The sequence below is a fragment of the Microtus oregoni genome, unplaced genomic scaffold, assembly GCF_018167655.1.
Source record: "Microtus oregoni isolate MIOR12 unplaced genomic scaffold, Mior012 000019F_ref0000042, whole genome shotgun sequence".
Classification (NCBI taxonomy): Eukaryota; Metazoa; Chordata; class Mammalia; order Rodentia; family Cricetidae; genus Microtus; species Microtus oregoni.
Window position 1 is genome coordinate 35318939 of NW_024543078.1, and position 18411 is coordinate 35337349.

Sequence of the window (18411 nt, forward strand, 5' to 3'; positions counted from 1 at the left end):
TAAGTTAATGTGGGATGGAGCATTGGCTACTGTTCCAAAGGATTGGGGTTCAATTAGCAGCACCCACACATTAGCTCACCCCATGAACACCAGTTCCAGGGAATCCAATGCCCTTTTTTGACCTCTACAGGCATCAGGCACACGTGGTACACAAACATACATGCAGGCAAAACACCTATACACATAAAATTTAAAAGTAAAATATTTTTTAAAGATTCAGTAATGGTGAGGTCTGAGGAAAGAATGAGATGCATATGGAATTCCAGTCTTCAAAGACATCAGGATAGTTTTGATTCTACAGTTTAGCTAATCAGGAGTGTATGTTATTTTCATTTTCCTAATAAAGCTGTTCTTTAACCTTTAAAAAGAAAAAAAGATACTAACAGTCAGGCACAAAGGATCGTGACTATAATTCCAGCACTTGAGAGGCAAGAGGCCTACTATAAGGTCTAGGCTAGCCTGGTCTACATGCAAGTTCCCAAAACAACAAAAGCTATGAAATGAGAACAGACTTCAAAAAGGAAAATAAACAAAAAGACTTGTTAAGTGACTGAGTTCTACATTTGAAATTATTTTAATTTACATGTCAAGAGTATCTTCTGGTCAGGCAGTGGTGGCCTTTAATCCCAGCACTCAGGAGGCAGAGGCAGGTGGATCTCTATGAGATCGAGGCCAACCTGGTCTACAGAGTGAATTCCAGGACAGTCAGGCTACACAGAGAAACCCTTGGGGGGGGGGGGCTATCTCCCTTCTGAGCTAGTTTATACCTGTCTAGTAGCAAAATTCTTAGTCCAACTTCCTTTAACAAATTCACTTGAATTCTTTAAATGCTGTCTAAGTTGCTGTTCTATTGCTATGAAGAGACACCATGACCAAGGCAAATCCTACAAAAGACAGCAGTTTATTGGGGGCTTCCTTACAGTTTCTTAGGGTTAGTTTATTATCATGGTGGGCAGCAAATAGGCATGGTACTGGAACAATAGCCGAGAGCTACATCCTGGTCTAGAAGGAGGCAAGCCGAGAGTGACTCTGAGACTGGCATTTGATTAAGAAACCTGGGTGGTAATTCAAATTTTATTTTTAAAACCCTGTCTCAAAAAACCAAAAAAAAAAAAAAAAGAAACCTGGGTGGGCGGTGGTGGCACATACCTTTAATCCCAGCATTCAGGAGGCAGAGACAGGGGCATCTCTGTGAGTTGGAGGCCAGCCTGTTCTACAGAGTGAGTTCCAGGACAGGCTCCAAAGCTACAGAGAAACCCTGCCTCAAAACAAAAAAAAAAAAACCACACAAACAAACAAAAAACCAAAAACCTCATTAAAGTCCATCCCTGGTGACACAATTCCTCCAACAATGCCACACCTCCTAATCTTTCTAATCCTTCTCAAACAGGTCCACCCCCTGATGACTAAGCATTCAAGTATATGCGCCTACAGGAGCCATTCTCATTCAAACCATCACAAATGCTTACCTTTAGATCCCTTAGAAAGTTCTAGTAATGATTGCTTGAAACAATACATATAAAATGTTTATAATTTTACAGAAATAACACTTAAAGATATTTGGATTCTACCAACCTCAAGCAAAAACTTAGACATTGTAAAACCTGATGGTAGGCTGGGGGCAGGTTTGAGTGGGATACACTCTGGTCTCAGCAAAACATGGCCTTCTTTGTAAATCAGATTAGTGGGACTCAGGCTCCTTGTCTGAGGTATGCTATGCAAGTCTTAGGACAGAAGCAGGCTTAGTGTCCTCAAGCATGCCACATGCTTTGGGGCCAAGAGAAGTGGACTTGGTCTGTGCAGGAGCATCTGGGCAGAACTCTTACTTCAAAGAAAGTGGTTTGTGGTCTTCTAGAGTTGGCTCACTGATCTTCCATGTGTTCCAGACACCCAAAGGGTACGCAGTTTGATCTCTTCAGCCTCAGACTAGCAAGGGTATAAGCTTGATGATCCAGCAACCTAAGTTCAAAATTCAAAATGGCCACATAAAGATAGAAAGAGAAATCATACTCGACAAAGTTGTCCTCTACCTCCACATACGCACTGTGGCATGTGCTCCCACACATAGACACAATAATAATAAGTAAATAAATTTTAATTAGAACAGGGACTGGGTGTGGTGGCACACACCTTTAATTCCAGCAATCGGGGCAAAGGCAGGCTGTATCTCTGAGTTGGAGGCCAGTTTGGTGTACACAGAACAGTGGTTTTCAACCTTCTTAAATGTTATAACCCTTTAATACAGTTCCTCATGTGTAGCGACCCCAACCATAAAATTATGTTTGTTGCTAGTTCATAACTAATTTTGCTACTGTTGTGAATCATACTGTAAACACCTGTTGTTGGGGACTGTGGACCGCCAGACCCTGAATTTTTTGTAAACAACTTGTTTTCCTCTGCTCTGAGCAGCCTGCAGCTGCTCTGAGCATGAGACCCCGAGGGCAGGGGAGTGGGTTCTGATGAGTCTGCAGCTGAAAGATTCCGAGAGCTGGGGCATGGCCAGAGCCCTATATAAGCTGCCCCTGAGCACAGTTAAGTGGGCATTCTTGGCATTCTTGTCTCAAGGATGACCCTGTGCCCCTGTCTGTCTGTCTGTCTCTTTCTGTGTGTGTATGATTTTTAAATTTTCAGCCTAGTTCCCGTAGCGAGTAGAGCACGGAATGGAACCTGTGTAGTTTTACAATCTTTGTTTTCCAGTGGTCTTAAGTGACCTCTGTGAAATGTTTGTTTGATACCACTCCTATAGGGGTTGTAACAGGTTGAGAACGACTAACTTAGGGAGTTCCAGGCTAGCCAAAGGTACATGTGAGACCCTTTCTCAATTAACAATTACAAAAGGTGCCAACAATATGACTCAGTGAGTAAAAGCTTTTGGTACAAAAGCCTGATGACCTGAGCTCAATTTCTAGAATCCATATAAAGGAAGAAGAGAAAAACAGACTCCACAAAAATGTTCTCTGGCTTTTCCTGTAGCACCTGTGTGTACACACATGTGCACACTAATAATAAAGTAACTGCCAGCAGCCACTTTTCCAGACCTGCCTGATAGCTGGATACCTCCTGAGCCAGTGTTGGTATATCCTGCAATTAGCAACTTGTATTTGGGGTTCTACAGATCATGTGGTACTAACTCTACTCACCCAGAAACCCACTGGCAAATTCTCATATCAGAAAACAGAGTTACACACATTATGATCCACTCTTTTCCTGTTCATTTGAAACTTCCCAACAAGAAGAGTTCTGGGTAGCTGGTAGTGATTACCCCTGATTGATACCCTTACTCTTTCCTTTTCTTGGAATTAAGCTGTCCCTTTGCAAGAAGTTCTTTTTTTATTCATCTATTTTAACCAAAGGAAGTGATGGGCCCAGTCATAGTTTCTTAAGTTTCTTCATAGGTCCTTAAGTTTCTTTCATTGTATTGATTTTTAAAGGTCTGTCTTTTATTCAATCTTCTTTCCTGTTGAAGGCTGCTACATTATTCTTTAAGATGAATGTGCCTTCTTACAACAGTTGTCTGTTGACTTGTTGAGGGTGTGAGTATTGGTATCAAGCAGATATATTTATATTAGCTGAGCAAGGAAGGGCTCCTAGGGGTGCTGCTTACAGCGGACTTAGCCTGCTGAGGGTTGGCACAAGTGCCTCTTGCACTTTGTCCTCCCTCTCTTTCTTTTTGCTATCTTCTGAAGTTCAAGCTCTTCAGAACACATACTTCTGGTTGTGCTTATAACATCCTTAGAACTGCGAAAGCACCATGAGAAGAGGAACTGGAGCTTTGGAAATGAGGACTTGAAGGCATGCAGTTGTAGTCTCATGGGAGATGCTCAGTAAACATATATTAAATGTGTGAATCTTGATTGGAAACAAGAGCCACAGAACTGAGCCACATGTAGGAGTTATGGAACCTTCCAGAAAACAAAATTCCAAGTAGTGATCCAAGATCATAGGGACCACTTGGGAGCCTGTAGACCAGAAGCTAGACTGTGGGCACACCAGCTGCTGCTGAGAGTAAAGCCAGGTGGCAGTTGGTAAGAAGTATTTTGTGTTGAGCTTGTGAGAACTATAGTACAAAACTACCATATACCCCAGAATAACTTTTGCAGAACCCTTCCTCTCACTTATTGGTATGGCCACTAGTGTCAGTTCTTGGGACTACACTGTCCTTGTTTTATTGTTCCCCATCCATCAGTATCACAAGTGTGATGGCTCTTTATTGAGGACCAGGACTAGAATGAATTCAGACAAACCTAAGAGTATGCATAAGGGGCTGGAGAGATGGCTCAGTGGTTAAGAGCATTGCCTGCTCTTCCAAAGGTCCTGAGTTCAATTACCAGCAACCACATGGTGGCTCACAACCATCTGTAATGAGGTCTGGTGCCCTCTTCTGGCCTGCAGGCATACACACAGATAGACTACTGTATACATAATAAAGAAATAAATATTAAAAAAAGAGTATGAGCCGGGCGGTGGTGGCACACGCCTTTAATCCCAGCACTCGGGAGGCAGAGGCATGCGGATCTCTGTGAGTTCGAGACCAGCCTGGTCTACAAGAGCTAGTTCCAGGACAGGCTCCCAAGCCACAGAGAAACCCTGTCTTGAAAAAGAAAAGAAAGTGACTTATCAGAGGAAAAGTTAAAAAAAAAAGAAAAAAAAAGAAAAGAGTATGCATAAAAAGGCAGCTTTTACCTTTTGATCTATAGGAGTCTGATTATAACACTTGCTTGTTGTTAGGAGGTTGCTTGTTCATTTATGGGCAGTTCAGACCAGAAATAAACACACAGAAATTATATTATTGAAATCACTACTTGGCCTGCTAGCTCTAACTTCTTATTGGCTAGCTCTTTTTTTGTTTTGTTTTTTTGTTTTTCGAGACAGGGTTTCTCTGTAGCTTTGGAGCCTGTCCTGGAACTAGCTCTTGTAGACCAGGCTGGCCTCGAACTCACAGAGATCCTCCTGCCTCTGCCTCTCAAGTCCTGGGATTAAAGGTGTGCACCACCAATGCCCGGCTTGCTAGCTCTTACATATTAATTTAACCCATTTCTATTAATCTGTGTATCTCCACGTGGCTGTGGTTTACTGGGTAATGTTCCATCCTGTGTCTGTCTCTAGCAAGGCTACATGGCTTCTCTCTGACTCCGCCTTATCTCTCCCAGCATTCCGTTTAGTTTTCCCCGCCTAACTCTTCCTGCCTCTTCTATAGACTCAAAGCAGTTTTCTTTATTAACTAATGGTATTCATAGCATACAGAGGGGAATACCACATCACTTGCTATTTAAATTAGACATTGAATTACATCCTTTCCAGTTTAACTCATGCTGTGTTTATAGCCTACCCCGTAACCCAGCTGCTAGAGCCAGCAGCTCTCTCCATACCCATTGTTCCCATCACTAAGACAACTGTTAATGACAGAACTTGGGAGATTGACATGAAATTGCTATGAGTTGTAAGCACAGCTCATGAGTATGTTTGAGGTCTTAATTCAAGAAAGTAGAGACTTGGGTCAAAATGAAGTTCTCTTTCCCAGTTTTTGGCATCTATTATGCTACTTCTCAGTTCTACCAATAGGGAGGGACTCCATGCAAGGTCATGGGCTCCTGTGGAATAGAAGTTAAAGGCTTAGACTCTGAAGCCAGGAATCTGTCCTTTACTACCAAAGCTTGTCCTGTTCATGCTCACAGCTATGTATCATCAGCATTTGTGTATCTCTTGGACTGCAAGTGCTATGACGGGGGTAAGGGTGGGATAGGTCTGTATAGTAACTCTGCAAGGCCTTGACTGTGAAGGACCCAAACATCTGCTTTAGAGACACCTTTCCCCAGACATTACAAAAGCCCCTGTTGTTTAGTGCCATAGAAACACATTGTCTCTTTAATAAAGCTGTCCTTTAGTCTGAATTAGACTAGCATTAGTAGATTTCTTGAAAACTGGAAATACAGTTGAGGAAGGAATTGGGTCATTCTATGTGGTAAGACAAAACAAGGGGTTGGTGATGAGTTAGGTTAAGAGGTGTATGCCCTGTGCCATGCCACATTTCCACCTCTCCAGCCTTCTTAACTTCTAGGTCTCATGCACTTCAGAATTGGCCTAAGGAGCTTTCAGACCCAACAGGTCCCAATGTACCTCTAGCAGATCCCTTCAGTTCTCTCCAGGGAGTCTTTTTGAAAAAGATTTCTTTTTATTTATATGTGTGCGTTTCTCTCTGAGTGTATGCCATGTACATGGAGGTGCCAGCAGAGGCCAGAAGAGGTGGCCAATCCAATGGAACTGGAGTTACTGGCAGTTGTGAACTTCAAAGCCTGAGTACTGGGAACAAAACTGGGATCTTCCGGAAGAGAAGCAAGCACTACTATATCACTGAGCTTTGATTTTAGCCTCAGGAGGAGTCTTGAGCAAGCTCCCTAGGCAGTTCCCACTGCCACCCTGTGCCTGATCACTCCATGGCTTTATTTATTGCCATATATAAGATTTTCCTGTGGTATTAGGAGTGCAGCATGTCTCATCAGCCTCCAGAAATTTTCAGGTCAACTCACTGGTTCTAGAGGGCCTTCCTACTTTGTACAGATCCTGCACCTGCAAGAAGGATCAGAAAAAGAGTACATCGTGCTTGCATACATTAAGGGAAGGGTAAAGATCCACAGAAAGATGTAGTGTGTGACGTGTTCATAGGAGGGAGATGTGTGTAGTGATCATCCCCTGGTACTTAGATCTGAATGCCAGGTGTCTGCTCTGACAGCCCTCCCAGCTGCTGTAAGTGTCCTAGTAACTCCATTCCTGAGGAAGCAGAGCAGAGAGCTTTCTCAAACACACTCATGGTCATGGAGAAGTAAGGTGAGTCAAGATTTCAATTCCAGGAGTTTCGGCTCCCTCCCCTTCCTCCATAGCAGAGCTAAAGTAAAAGAACGTGTGTTGCCAGCCTGAGCTCATGTCTCCTGACCTTCAGCTTATGCCAGTCCTGAAGGTCACCTTGGTGGGGTGTCATCAAACCAGTTATACACACATAAGACTAGCATAATGGAAGTGGAGGGTTGTAACTGCTCTTCCCTAGAGAAAGATTTAATTATCATATTTTTATAAATGGTCTTGGTGAGGGGGGTTAAGATAGTGAAACTATCATTTTAAAACTCTACTAACTATAGGATTTAGAGTTGAAGTAATATTGAACAACATAGATGGATACATCCTTAAATAGTAGAAAGAAAACCCAGCATAGTGACACAAGCCTTTAACCCACCTAGAAGCAGGTGGATCACTGTGAGTTCTAGGTCAGCAAGTTACAGAACAACCAGGACTACACAGAGAGACTCCATCACAAAAATAAAATATAATAAATAAGTAAAAAGTAAATAGAACTGTCCTGTTTATGAGCATTCATTGGCCCAAATGCCAATGGGTATTAACACCAGTGAGTGAAATAGCTTGTATCTGATAAAGCAGACCTTCCAAGATGCTAGCCTGCTGCTATAGTAGGAAAAGTTTCTTTCTTGAAACCTCCTAAAGATGGGCGCTTAGGAACCAGTGTGATAGGCAGCTAAAGGGCATACGACCCCTGTTTATGTTAAATATTTGATTAAGATGACATTTTTAACAAAAAGTTATTTGTTTGTTGTTATTTTGGGTTTTTCAAGGCAGTTTTTCTGTGTAGCCCTGCCTGTCCTGGAAATTGCTCTGTAGACCAGGCTGGCCTCAAACTCACAGAGATCCACCTGCCTCTGTCTACCATGTGCTGGGATTAAAAGCATGCGCCACCATGCCTGGCTAGCAGTAATTTAAAGAGGAAGAAAACCAAATGAATTAGAATAAGAACTAAATGGGACCTGGGAAGGACAATGGAGAGATGGCTTGGGTTGAGAGCACTAACTTCTCTTGTTGAGGACCCAGGTTTGGTTCCCTGAAACCATATGGCAACTTACAACCACCTGTAACTCCAGCTCCAGAGGATCTGATGCCTTTTCTGGCTTTTGTACACACTCCAGTCATGTGCATTTAACATGCATGCAGGCAAACACTCAGACATATAAAAATAAGTGTATCTTTAAAAAATTAAAAAGCTGGGCTGGAGAGCTGGCTTGGTGGTTAAGAGCATTGGCTGCTCTTTGAGAGGACCCAAGTTCAATTCCTAGCACCCATATGGCAACTCATAACTGTAACTCAAGTTCCAGTGGATCCGATTCCCTCAAAAAGATGTGCAAGTCAAACATCAGTGCATTTTTTAAAAAAAGAAAAAAAGAAAAATCCAAACAAGGGGAAAATTTAAAATTTAGATTTAATTAATTTAGTTATTTAATTAATTAAAAGCTATCTAGAACTTCCTTGTGGGGCTATGGAGTATGAGACTCATCTGACCGCACTAGTACAAGGGATTGAACCTAGGGTCTCATACATGCTAGGCAAGAGTTGTACTATTAAGCCTAGTCCTCTTGTTTTTATGTTGAGGCAGGGCCCATGCTGACTTTCAGCCTGCCGAATAGTTGGGATTATAGGTCTGCTCTTCTAAGCCTGACCAGTATAACACTTGTATAAGCTATCAAGTCATAGTTCAACATTCATGCTTCCAAGTGGGACAAGATAAAAACTTCTTTGGGGTGGAATGGGAGAAAAGGTTTAGATCAAATGTCAGCCCTCTACTTCATGACCATAGGCAAGATATATAACACATGAGCTTCCAACTATACTGTGGGGGCCAGCTGCCCCTGCCTTGCAGTTGTGCAGATTCCATACCATTTGGAAGCACTGATTCATTAATGAGTACTTTACTTTCCCTCCTAAAGTTTCATGCTTTAAGTCAGTATTGCTGATGACAAGACATGGGGTGTTGGCAGTTTATCAAGCTGGTGACCCAGTTTATCATGCCCCTAATCCACCCACAAGATGGCCCTTTGTTAGTTCCCAGTCCTTACAATCCTTTCTAGAGTATCCTCCTAGGAACAGACTGCAATGGCAGCACATCTCTAAGCAAGGTGATGAGAACTTTGCCTTGAAGGCTGAGAGTCTACCTGCATGTGTGTAAAAGTGGCAGGTGAATGATGGGCACACTCTAATCAGGAACTGAAAAATAGGCTGTATATGTCAAGGATATATTGTGCTTAGTGATAAAGTTGTTAATCAGAATGCTCTTGGTTTGGTTTTGTTTTTAAATGTTTGCCACCTGATTCAAGAGTATTGTAATATCTTCTTTAACTTTATCCCAAGTATTGCTGGGGTTCTGCTTAATTAGATTCAGGCTCCATTAGCCCAACAGCATTAGTACACTGATTCCCAGCATCAAACTCAGATCTCAGACATGGGGACAGGTCCCCTTACCCCTGAGCCACCTCACTAGTCTGTGATTTTTATTTTAATCCCCCAACTTCCCCCTCAACCTTAAGAACCAAGCTCCTAGCTGCAAGGGCCTGCCCTCTTTCTCCAGAGGACAGCTCAGATGTTCAAACTTTGCAGGCAAGGTTGTTAAGCCTGATTCTGCCACCTAATTAACACTTGTTTATATTAATTAGTTGCCACATATACAGAAAGCAGTGGTCCTTTTTGAAGTTTCCAGTTACAGACCTAATAAGATCTGGCCTGAAATGGGACTTTGAGAATCTCCCAAGGCAAAGTAATAGCTTCCAAGTTCCTCTACAAGATTCTCTTTCAGGCATAGACAGCTCTGCAGCCATTTTTCCATAACATCCTTCACCCAGAAGGATGGATGGAACAAGAGGGTGTGCACAGGCTCTCCTAAGGTTTTGGTACTCCTTGTCAGGTGTTAAAACAAAGAGGACCATTGTGTTTCTTGGAACTGATCTAAAAGTCTATATTTGAGATTAAGATCTAAGGAAATGCATTTCCGTTTAACACCCAGTAGTTTCTGATTGTGAACAGGCTCCCAACCTGTGCCCCGGCGCCGTGCATGACTACAGACTCAGCCTCTTCTGATGGTTCCTTTAATTAGTAGGAATTAAGTGGAGGCTGCTGCATATTTTGAGAATAAATAACACTGTTTAAATGTTAAGGCAGCCTTAACCATTAACTTAACCACTGGATTCTCGCTGCTACATGTCTCCTGAATAGATCAGCATAATCTTAACTAGGACTTAAAAATGCTTCATCCTCTCTCGGGAACTTAGAACTTGAAGCCCATGGGAGCCTTTGGAGGCTTAATGACTCTAATTATGGCAAGAAATATCTTCTGGTGGGTAGGAGTGCAGCTGGTGGGAGAGCCCTTTCTCAGAGAAGCCGGATGAGAGCTGGCAGAAGGGGGGGTGGTGTTGGCCGCAGGGCCCCTGAGTTCTGAACTGTGTTTGTGGCTTCAGAGCTTTGATCACTTGCCAGGGAAACCTGGAAGGTCAGGCCAGGCTGCAGCCAAGCCCTGGAATGAGGAGCCAAGTCAGTGGAGCGGGTAGCTCTATGTCACCACCCTTACCTCCCACCCTTTAGAAGTAACCTTGTCTAGCCACCCAGTCTTCCAGCCTTTCTTTTACCATTGGTCCTCTTTCCCTGTTGGTCTCCTTTTGGATTAGGCCTGAAAGAAACTAACAAAATGCTCTCTAAATGTAATTTGATAAAATAAGATACACTGTGTGTACTTTAGAAGAAATCGAACTGGGTTTTTTTTTTGTTGTTGTTGTTTCTTTTTGTTAACTCTGCGTGTTCCAGCACAAATGACCCCCGAGCATAGGTGACCTCTCCTGGTGGCTTATGCCAGGTTTCCCCATGTCTTCTAACATCACTACCAGTCCCAACTCTTGGCATCAGGGTTTTCTCACTGGTTCCCCGTGTGCCCTGCTGTGTGACCTCATTTCCTATGGAATGAAAAGTCTCTGTCGGAAAACAGGGCCCTTGGTGAGTTGGCTTTGTGAGCCCCTTTGCTTGGTGTGACTCATGTTTCAGGGCACAGGGCTGTCCAGAGTATGCAAGAGCCTGGTGCCTGGGTGGTCACTGCCTAGAGAAGAGTAAAGGAGGAAAAAGTGAGAAGTAAAGGTTTAAAATCCATTTAGTGCTCTCCAGAAAGAGCACAAGGACCCAATGAATGGCTGTTCGGACTAGGAAAAACCACCAAGAGAAAGCTATGGTGGTAGATACGGTCAGCCCCTAGGTCCACTGGCTGTTCTCCACTGGAATGAACAGCATACCACCACCACCACTTGCCCCATCTTGGCCTTCCTGCAGCAGGATCAGGACCCTGTACAACACCACCAGACGCTGTTACTGCTACTCTACAAGTCTATAGGCTACAGAAATCTCCCATATTGGTGCTTAGATGTCTGAATACTCTAAGGCAGGCTGCCTTTGAGCTTGAAAGCTGTGAAGCTGTGGGATCTGCAGCCACTACTGCTAGAGAGCCATGTTCCATGTCTCAGCACACCCAGTGTCCTGTTCTCTTTTGCAAATGGCAGGGTAGATTCCATCAGTTCTCTAGGCCAGAGGAAGGCCAAGGGCACAAATCCAGAGGTGGTCATCTGTCTAACTTTTCCTCATTGGAGTTCTAAGAAAAGTTCACTTTTCCTCCTGAGAAAGAAGGGGCAGAGCACACATTGTAAGTATATAGGATTTTTTTTTTTTTGAGAGGTTTGGACTCCAGAGGTGAGTGTATACAAAGCCCAGGACCTAAGAACTACAGGCAGAGCTACTTTTGATTTTACTGCTGGCCAGAGTCAAGATGTTTGCCTTAGAAGTCAGCAACCTCCTCAGCAGTACAACAAAAGATGGTATGGTGAATAGGGAGGGCGGGTCCTGAAATTGGAAGTGTGAGGACAGAGGATTAGAGTTCCAAAAAGGTACAGCTAAACAGACCTATTGAAGAGTTGGAGGAGCCACAGGTGACCAGCCATTGCTGAGTGAAACTGATGCTATGTGAGCCAACACTGTTGGCCAGTTTCCTGGTGCTGAGAGTCAGCTGTGAAGCTTTTGAAGATTGGAGCTGCAATGAGGAACTGGCAGCAAGGCTAGGGAATAATCCATGGAAGGCAAGTTAAATGAGGTAAAGCTGAGCCCTAGGGGTGCTGGTGCTGCATGCTACATCCTTCAATGGGAAGGATACTTAGAGAACCGGTAGAAGAACTGTCTAGTAAGGCTAGGAATGAGAGGGGTGTTGAGTTTGGAAGCTGTGGGCAAAGGAAGTCAGATCTTACCCTAAGAGCAGCACAGTTAGGTCCCTGACTAAGAAAGGTCTTGTTCTGTGCTGTAAGTAAGTCTGGCTGGGGTAGGAAGAGCCCCAGGGAAAAAATAGTTGTGACTCACAAGGCACTAAGGTGGCAGCAGTGGGGATGGAAAAATAGTAGGTAGATTTGGAAGTTGGAATCAGTATAGCATGGTGAGCACTTAAATGTAGGGTGACACAGCAAGCTACAATTTTCATGTACCTCCTTGAGGATGGAGACCAAGTTGTAGGAAAGTAAGAATTTATTTGTTTGGAGTTTTTTTTTCTTTTTCTTTTCTTTTTTAGTTTTTCAAGACAGGGTTTCTCTGTAACTTTGGAGCCTGTCCTGGAACTAGCTCTTGTAGACCAGGCTGGCCTTGAACGAACAGAGATCTACCTGCCTCTGCCTCCTGAGTGCTGGGATTAAGTGTGCGCCACCACCGCCAAGCTGTTTGGAGTTTTCAAGACAGTGTCTTACCATGTGTCCTGGGCTAGTCTTAAACTCTGTTTACCTCTGGCCGGCCTCAAATGTGCAGCCTCCTGAGTGCTGGAATGTCCGATATGCACCATCACAAGCAACTTAAAACAACAGGATTGGATGAGTCATAGGCCCGTGGCACCCACATCGTCCTGCTCAAGAAATGTCCTGCAGGGTCTGGGATAATGTGTTCTGCCCTGCTTTGGAACTAGCTGCAAAAGTTTAGAAGAATCTAATCTAAAGCAGAAAGTTGGTGCTAAGTCATGGAAAGCAATTCTTGGTTGTAATGTCTACCACCTTGTGTTAAGCTGTATGTAAGCATATCTGAGAACCCCATAAACATGTTCACATGGCTGAAAGGAAGAGTCCCCAGCATCCTCACCTTGCTTGAGAAGGAGTGCCTCACCGGCTGTGATGCCACACGCCTTTTATTCCAGCACTCAGGAGGCAGATATCTGTGAGTTCAAGGCCAACCTGGCCCACAGAGTGAGTTCCAGGACAGGCTCCAAAGCTACAGAAAAACCCTGGGGGGGGTGGGGGGGACATTGTCAGGTGTATTATGGTAGATGCTTCTAAAAGGTTCTTGTTTGTGTCTATCACAGTTAGTTGACTATCTTAAATTGTTCATAGATGGAACTATATAATTGAATGTTTTCATACCAATAACCATTTCTCTTAAGTTGTGGACGTGTGCATTATTTAGTAATTGGCTACCAGAGCAAAATGTCATCCTTCTACCTGTGAGAGTGAGAAGAAGGGGTTGATAATCCTTTACCCAAGTGTGCTACCCACCATGGAACATTGATCCAAAGCCTGCTATACAGCAGGGAAGGTATTCTATGCATTGCTGAGGAAGGCCTTCTAATGCTGGGTAGTCAGGAGCAGCCAAAACGAATGTGCCTCACATTTGTCATGGATAGCTCTAGAAAATGCAATGCTTCCAGAGGATACCAGCCAGGAAAATAGGTCATTTCCATATGTGCACTTTGTGGAAAGCCACTCTAGAGACAGGATAAGCAACCCTGGATTCTTCATCTCTTGCCCATATGCCCCTGGTGATGCCCCCAAAGGTTATGGTGTATTCCACCATCATCACATGCAGAATAAAGATAAATACCTGTCATTCACTATGTCTGCTATTAAATAAATATAATAAAATTATATTCCATAGAGCCACTGGAATAGCTATATGTCAGAACTTCCATAAGAAGCTGTAGACACATCTTCCAATTAGCTATCGACAGTCCAACTCCTTGGTTACTCTCTCATCAAGAATCCAGAGCCAAGATTTTTTTTTTTGAAATATTTATTTATTATGTATACAATGTTCTGTCTGTATGCCTGCAGGCCAGAAGAGGGCACAAGATCTCATTACAGATGGTTGTGAGCCACCATGTGGTTGCTGGGAATTGAATTCAGGACCTTTGGAAGAGCAGGCAATGCTCTTAACCTCTGAGCCATCTCTCCAACCCCAGAGCCAAGATTTTTTTGGTTATTTCCTCCTGAGATTATGTTTTGTCTTCCTTTTCCTACAATAAAGCTTAGACATTAGGGAACTTACATCCAAGTGCTTAACAAAGATATAACTAAACAAAACTTAGGTATTGATTGGTAGGCCTGAGCCCCAAGGACACCCCTCTCTCTCTCTCTCTCTCTCTCTCTCTCTCACACACACACACACACACACACACACACACACACACTCATCCCTATAAGGCCCTATTATAACAGAATCATTGTCATCAGAATGCTGTCTGCATTGGGAGTTTAGACTTGGTCTAGTGGAAGAACCATCCCCATAGTCAGGGAGCTCTTTCTCTCCTTGCCGTAACCTAAATATGAGCCCAGACAGGTTTCTTTGAATTTACTGAGCATTAATTGAATCATCATAGGAGTGATAAGTGATTAGTAGGGTTTTGCCTTCTGAGGCTTCAAATTTTGTGCTTTGTAAAATAGAAGTGTGCAGATTTTGCTCTTTCCTTACTTTGTATCACCTACAAACATCCCCTTGCCACTATGTTTCTGGTTGCCTCTTCTTTGGTTCTATCTGTGCTGGCCTAAGTGAGGATAAAAGCAACCTGAAGATACCTCTGATGGGAAGGGTTAGCAAGGCAAGGCCTTTGGCTGCTGTTTAGTTTTGCAGGGATGTCTCACATCTAAGAAAGCCACTTTTCTTGCTTTTCCATCCTTTCAAGCAGCGTTACAGGTATAACATTATAAAAATAAAGTTTACTCTAATCACAAGACTGGTAATCTTCTAGCTAGGATTTAGATTGTTTGAAATATAATAGTTTGGCAAGAGATTGGCAATAGATGAAATTGGAAAATTTGTTCAGAGAACTTGGCTTCTCACGTTTTTAAAATTACATTGGGGCAGGAAGAAAAGTGTAACCAAACAGTATTTTATGTTTTTAAAATATAATGAAAGTTTCCATCTTGTAAATTAAGGTTACCCATGACCTTTTCTTGAAGATTAAACAAACTCAGGATTAATGCATGCTAGCACATTTTACCACTGAGTAACATCCCCAGCCATCAGTCTTTTCTAAAGCCTCCCACCTCTCAACAGGCATGCTCTCAGTAGATCTCCTTTCACCCAGTCCTGATATGTGCTGGAAATACAAATTACTTCAGGTAGCAGCTTGGTCCAAACTACGCTCAAACTCTGTTGCTGGGATGATCTTGAATTTTATAATTCTCCCGCCTCTACCTCTTAAATGATGGAATTACAGACACCATATCCAGTCCTAACGCCATGCTAAGGATCTCTTTATGAAGGGCTAGGGCTTTAGGCATGGTTGGCAAGCACTCTGCCAATCGCACTACATCTCCAGCCTCCATAAATAAATTTTTTATTGTAATTCACTGAAAATTTGCTCAGCTACAGGACTTGTCCTTTGATTCCATGCATTAGTGATTTGTCTGAGTTGAGTTGTAGATGAGAACTAAGCACTTTATTCTCTACCTGCCCTCCTCACCAAAGAAATAAGGTTTGTTTTTGGTTTGGTGTTTCAAGACAGGGTTTCTGTGTGTAGCCCTGGCCATCCTCAAACTCAGAGAGATAGACCTGCCTCTGACTCTGACTCTGCCTCCCCCTCCCAAGTGCTGGTATTAAAGGTGTGTGCCACCATGCCTAACAAAACCATGTATGTTTTGAATAATCTTTTGTTTGGCTGAGAATGTATAGCCCCATGGTAAAGTACATAACCTGGTATGAATGAGGCCCAAGGTTTACACTCCCTGCCCCCAGCTCTGTGATGTCTGCCCTGAATGGGTCATGCCTCTGAAACAAATGAACATTCATGTTCTTGTGAAACAAGAAATACAGGGAAGTCAAGGAGGCCCTCTGGCTGTGTAGTTTCCCCGAGGCACATTCCAGGAAGGCATTCCCTACCCAGGCACTGCAGCCTGTGCCAGCCTCTCCAGGTGCACTAGCATCAAAGCTGGAGGGACAAGCACTCCAGTCAGGACATATCTGAACTCATACTCTTCACAGGTACTGTTTGATATGCTGGATCCCTGGATGAAAGCAGAATAAAAGAATGAGAGGCCCTCTTTATTTCTTCCTCTGGGAATGGAATTTGTGAAGAAGCCTAGGGTACCACTGGGGCAGAGACACAAGCACCCATCAGGAGTCTAGGAGCTGTGGGTAGAAGTCTGCTGCCCTAAGGAACTTAATCTAAGAGAACAGTCGTGCCATTTTATCTTGGACTCGCACAGGGACATATTTGTTCTGAGGCTGGGCATGAAAGATTCAGTGACTTAAGATGCAGTGGTAGAGCACTTGCTCAGCATGAACAAAGCCCAGGTTTGACCACAACACTGCCAAGCAGAAAAGAGAATGACTGAAGCTTAGCAGGGACAGCCCACTGGTCACCAGTGAACACTGATAATAAAACAGCCAGGTAACCCTCAGATGACTTTCTGATTGTTCAGTCTCAGTTTGTTTTTAAGGAAGGTACCTGTAGGACAAGGACAAATCCTGCATCACTGCACCCAGGATTCCTGGGTTTCTTAAGCTTCCAAGGAGCATACTTTTATCTTCAGTGTCACTAAGTTTGACTTGGTCCCAAGTGCAAGGGGTTGACTTAAAAAGTAACGAAGTGGCACTGCCCTCTAGTGGTCTGATAACGTCATTGGTCATTCTTGTAGGTGCTCTTTGGGTTTGTGCACCTGTCAGTACAGATTATTCCTGTGGAAGGAATTTACATTTATTTTCTGTTTATTTGTTGGGTTTATTCACTGTTTGAGCCCATAGTGACTGGCCTTGATGATAATCTGCCCATCTTTTAGCGTGCTGGTTTGGGAAGTTGGCTTGTTTTCCCCGTCTTTTTTTAAGAGTGGCTGCCTCTATTACAGTACTTCAAGTCCTAAAAGCAAGAGTCTGTCTCATTCTTCTGTAGATTCAACTCTATTGTTCACTTAGCTGGAGATAAAATGAGAAGGTTCACTGAGGTGGAAAGGAATCTTTTCTCCCATCTTTTCCTCTACCCCAACAAAATAAATTTCTATCACTGCTCATTTGTTTCTAAGCCTTCTTGCCTTGTCCCTCTGACCTCTAGTTTTCCAACTGGTGGGATCAGCTGAGTCCAGCTCCACTGAACCCGTCTCTGTGGTCAGAGCCAAGAAATCTGCTTTACAAACTTCACAAGTGGTTTCTGATGTTCAGCCAAGCTTGGCAGCCAACTGCTCTAAATCGCCACTTATTATTTCTTGTAAGCCCCCAATGGTGTCTACAAAGATCTGCAGCTTGTGTTTATGTTAAAAGTGACCACTTTGAGATTCATTCAGTAGTAGTCAACATGCTATTCTCACTGGATAGCATGGGAAGGAAGAAAGGACCACAAGAGACAAACCAAAGGCATTTACTCTGGTTGCCAGGGGCAGTGTGTTCATAGCAGAAAATATCAAAACCAGTACCTCTGCACTGGCTGGGCAAACTGCCCATCCATCGATTTGTTTTTAATATTCCAGCTAGATAGGAAAGGAAGGCTTTGCAGTAGTCAGTTACTCATTTCCACCCATTCTAAGTCACCAGACTATTGGGATGATAGGACACAGTAAGTGGCTATATCTCCTGTTTTTCAGATTAGAATATCAAGTCTTGGAGAAGTAGAACAACTTGCTCAGAGGCACAGATATTGCTTACTCTCTGGTTCTGCATTAGAAGCCATGCCTGATTTATGAGTCCAGTATTTTTAGGGTCAAAAGACAGAATTGCTGGGCTGGGCAGTGGTGGTGCACACCTTTAACCCCAGAACTTGAGAGGCAGAGGCAAGTAGATCTCTGTGAGTTTGAGGCCAATCTGGTCTACAAGAGCTAGTTCCAGGACAGCTAAGGCTATTATACAGAGAAACCCTGGCTCAGGGCAGGTGGGGACAGAGTTGCCAACCTTCTCTTTTTCATGTTCCAGGCCAAGAGAGCAGTTCAGCGGGGAGCCACTGCAGTTATCTTTGATGTATCTGAAAACCCAGAAGCCATTGACCAGGTAAATAAATCTCCACCAAAATCATTCCTACTGTCTGCCTGAGAGGAATTTGCTGTGGTTATATTGAGTGGGCACTGTTGTGACATCCTTGTCTCAGATTCTTTGCACCTATCTGCTGAAGTAATATGCCTGTGTTTGAGTATCATTTCCTGAGGGAGGCATATAGAAGGTGGTTATGGGTCAGGAGTTAGGGATAAGGGACATTTTCAAATAGTCTTGGGGACTTTCAGCCAGCTCAGCCCATCTTAAAACAAGTATAGCACTCTATCCTCGCCTTTCTGGGAATCCCAAGTCTATAATGATTGAAGACTTCAAGATGTCCAAGTGGGGATT

The 18411-nt window shown here is 43.4% G+C and overlaps 1 protein-coding gene across 1 annotated transcript in view; it reads left to right on the forward strand.

Moving 5' to 3' along the window:
- The window catches only part of LOC121459443 (E3 ubiquitin-protein ligase ZNRF3), a 160897-nt gene that overhangs the window by 128852 nt on the left and 13634 nt on the right, over nt 1–18411 (forward strand). Inside the window, exon 3 of the mRNA XM_041669221.1 lies at nt 18004–18078. Within this exon, the coding sequence (XP_041525155.1) occupies nt 18004–18078 (75 nt within the window). The remainder of the gene's footprint in view (nt 1–18003; nt 18079–18411) is intronic.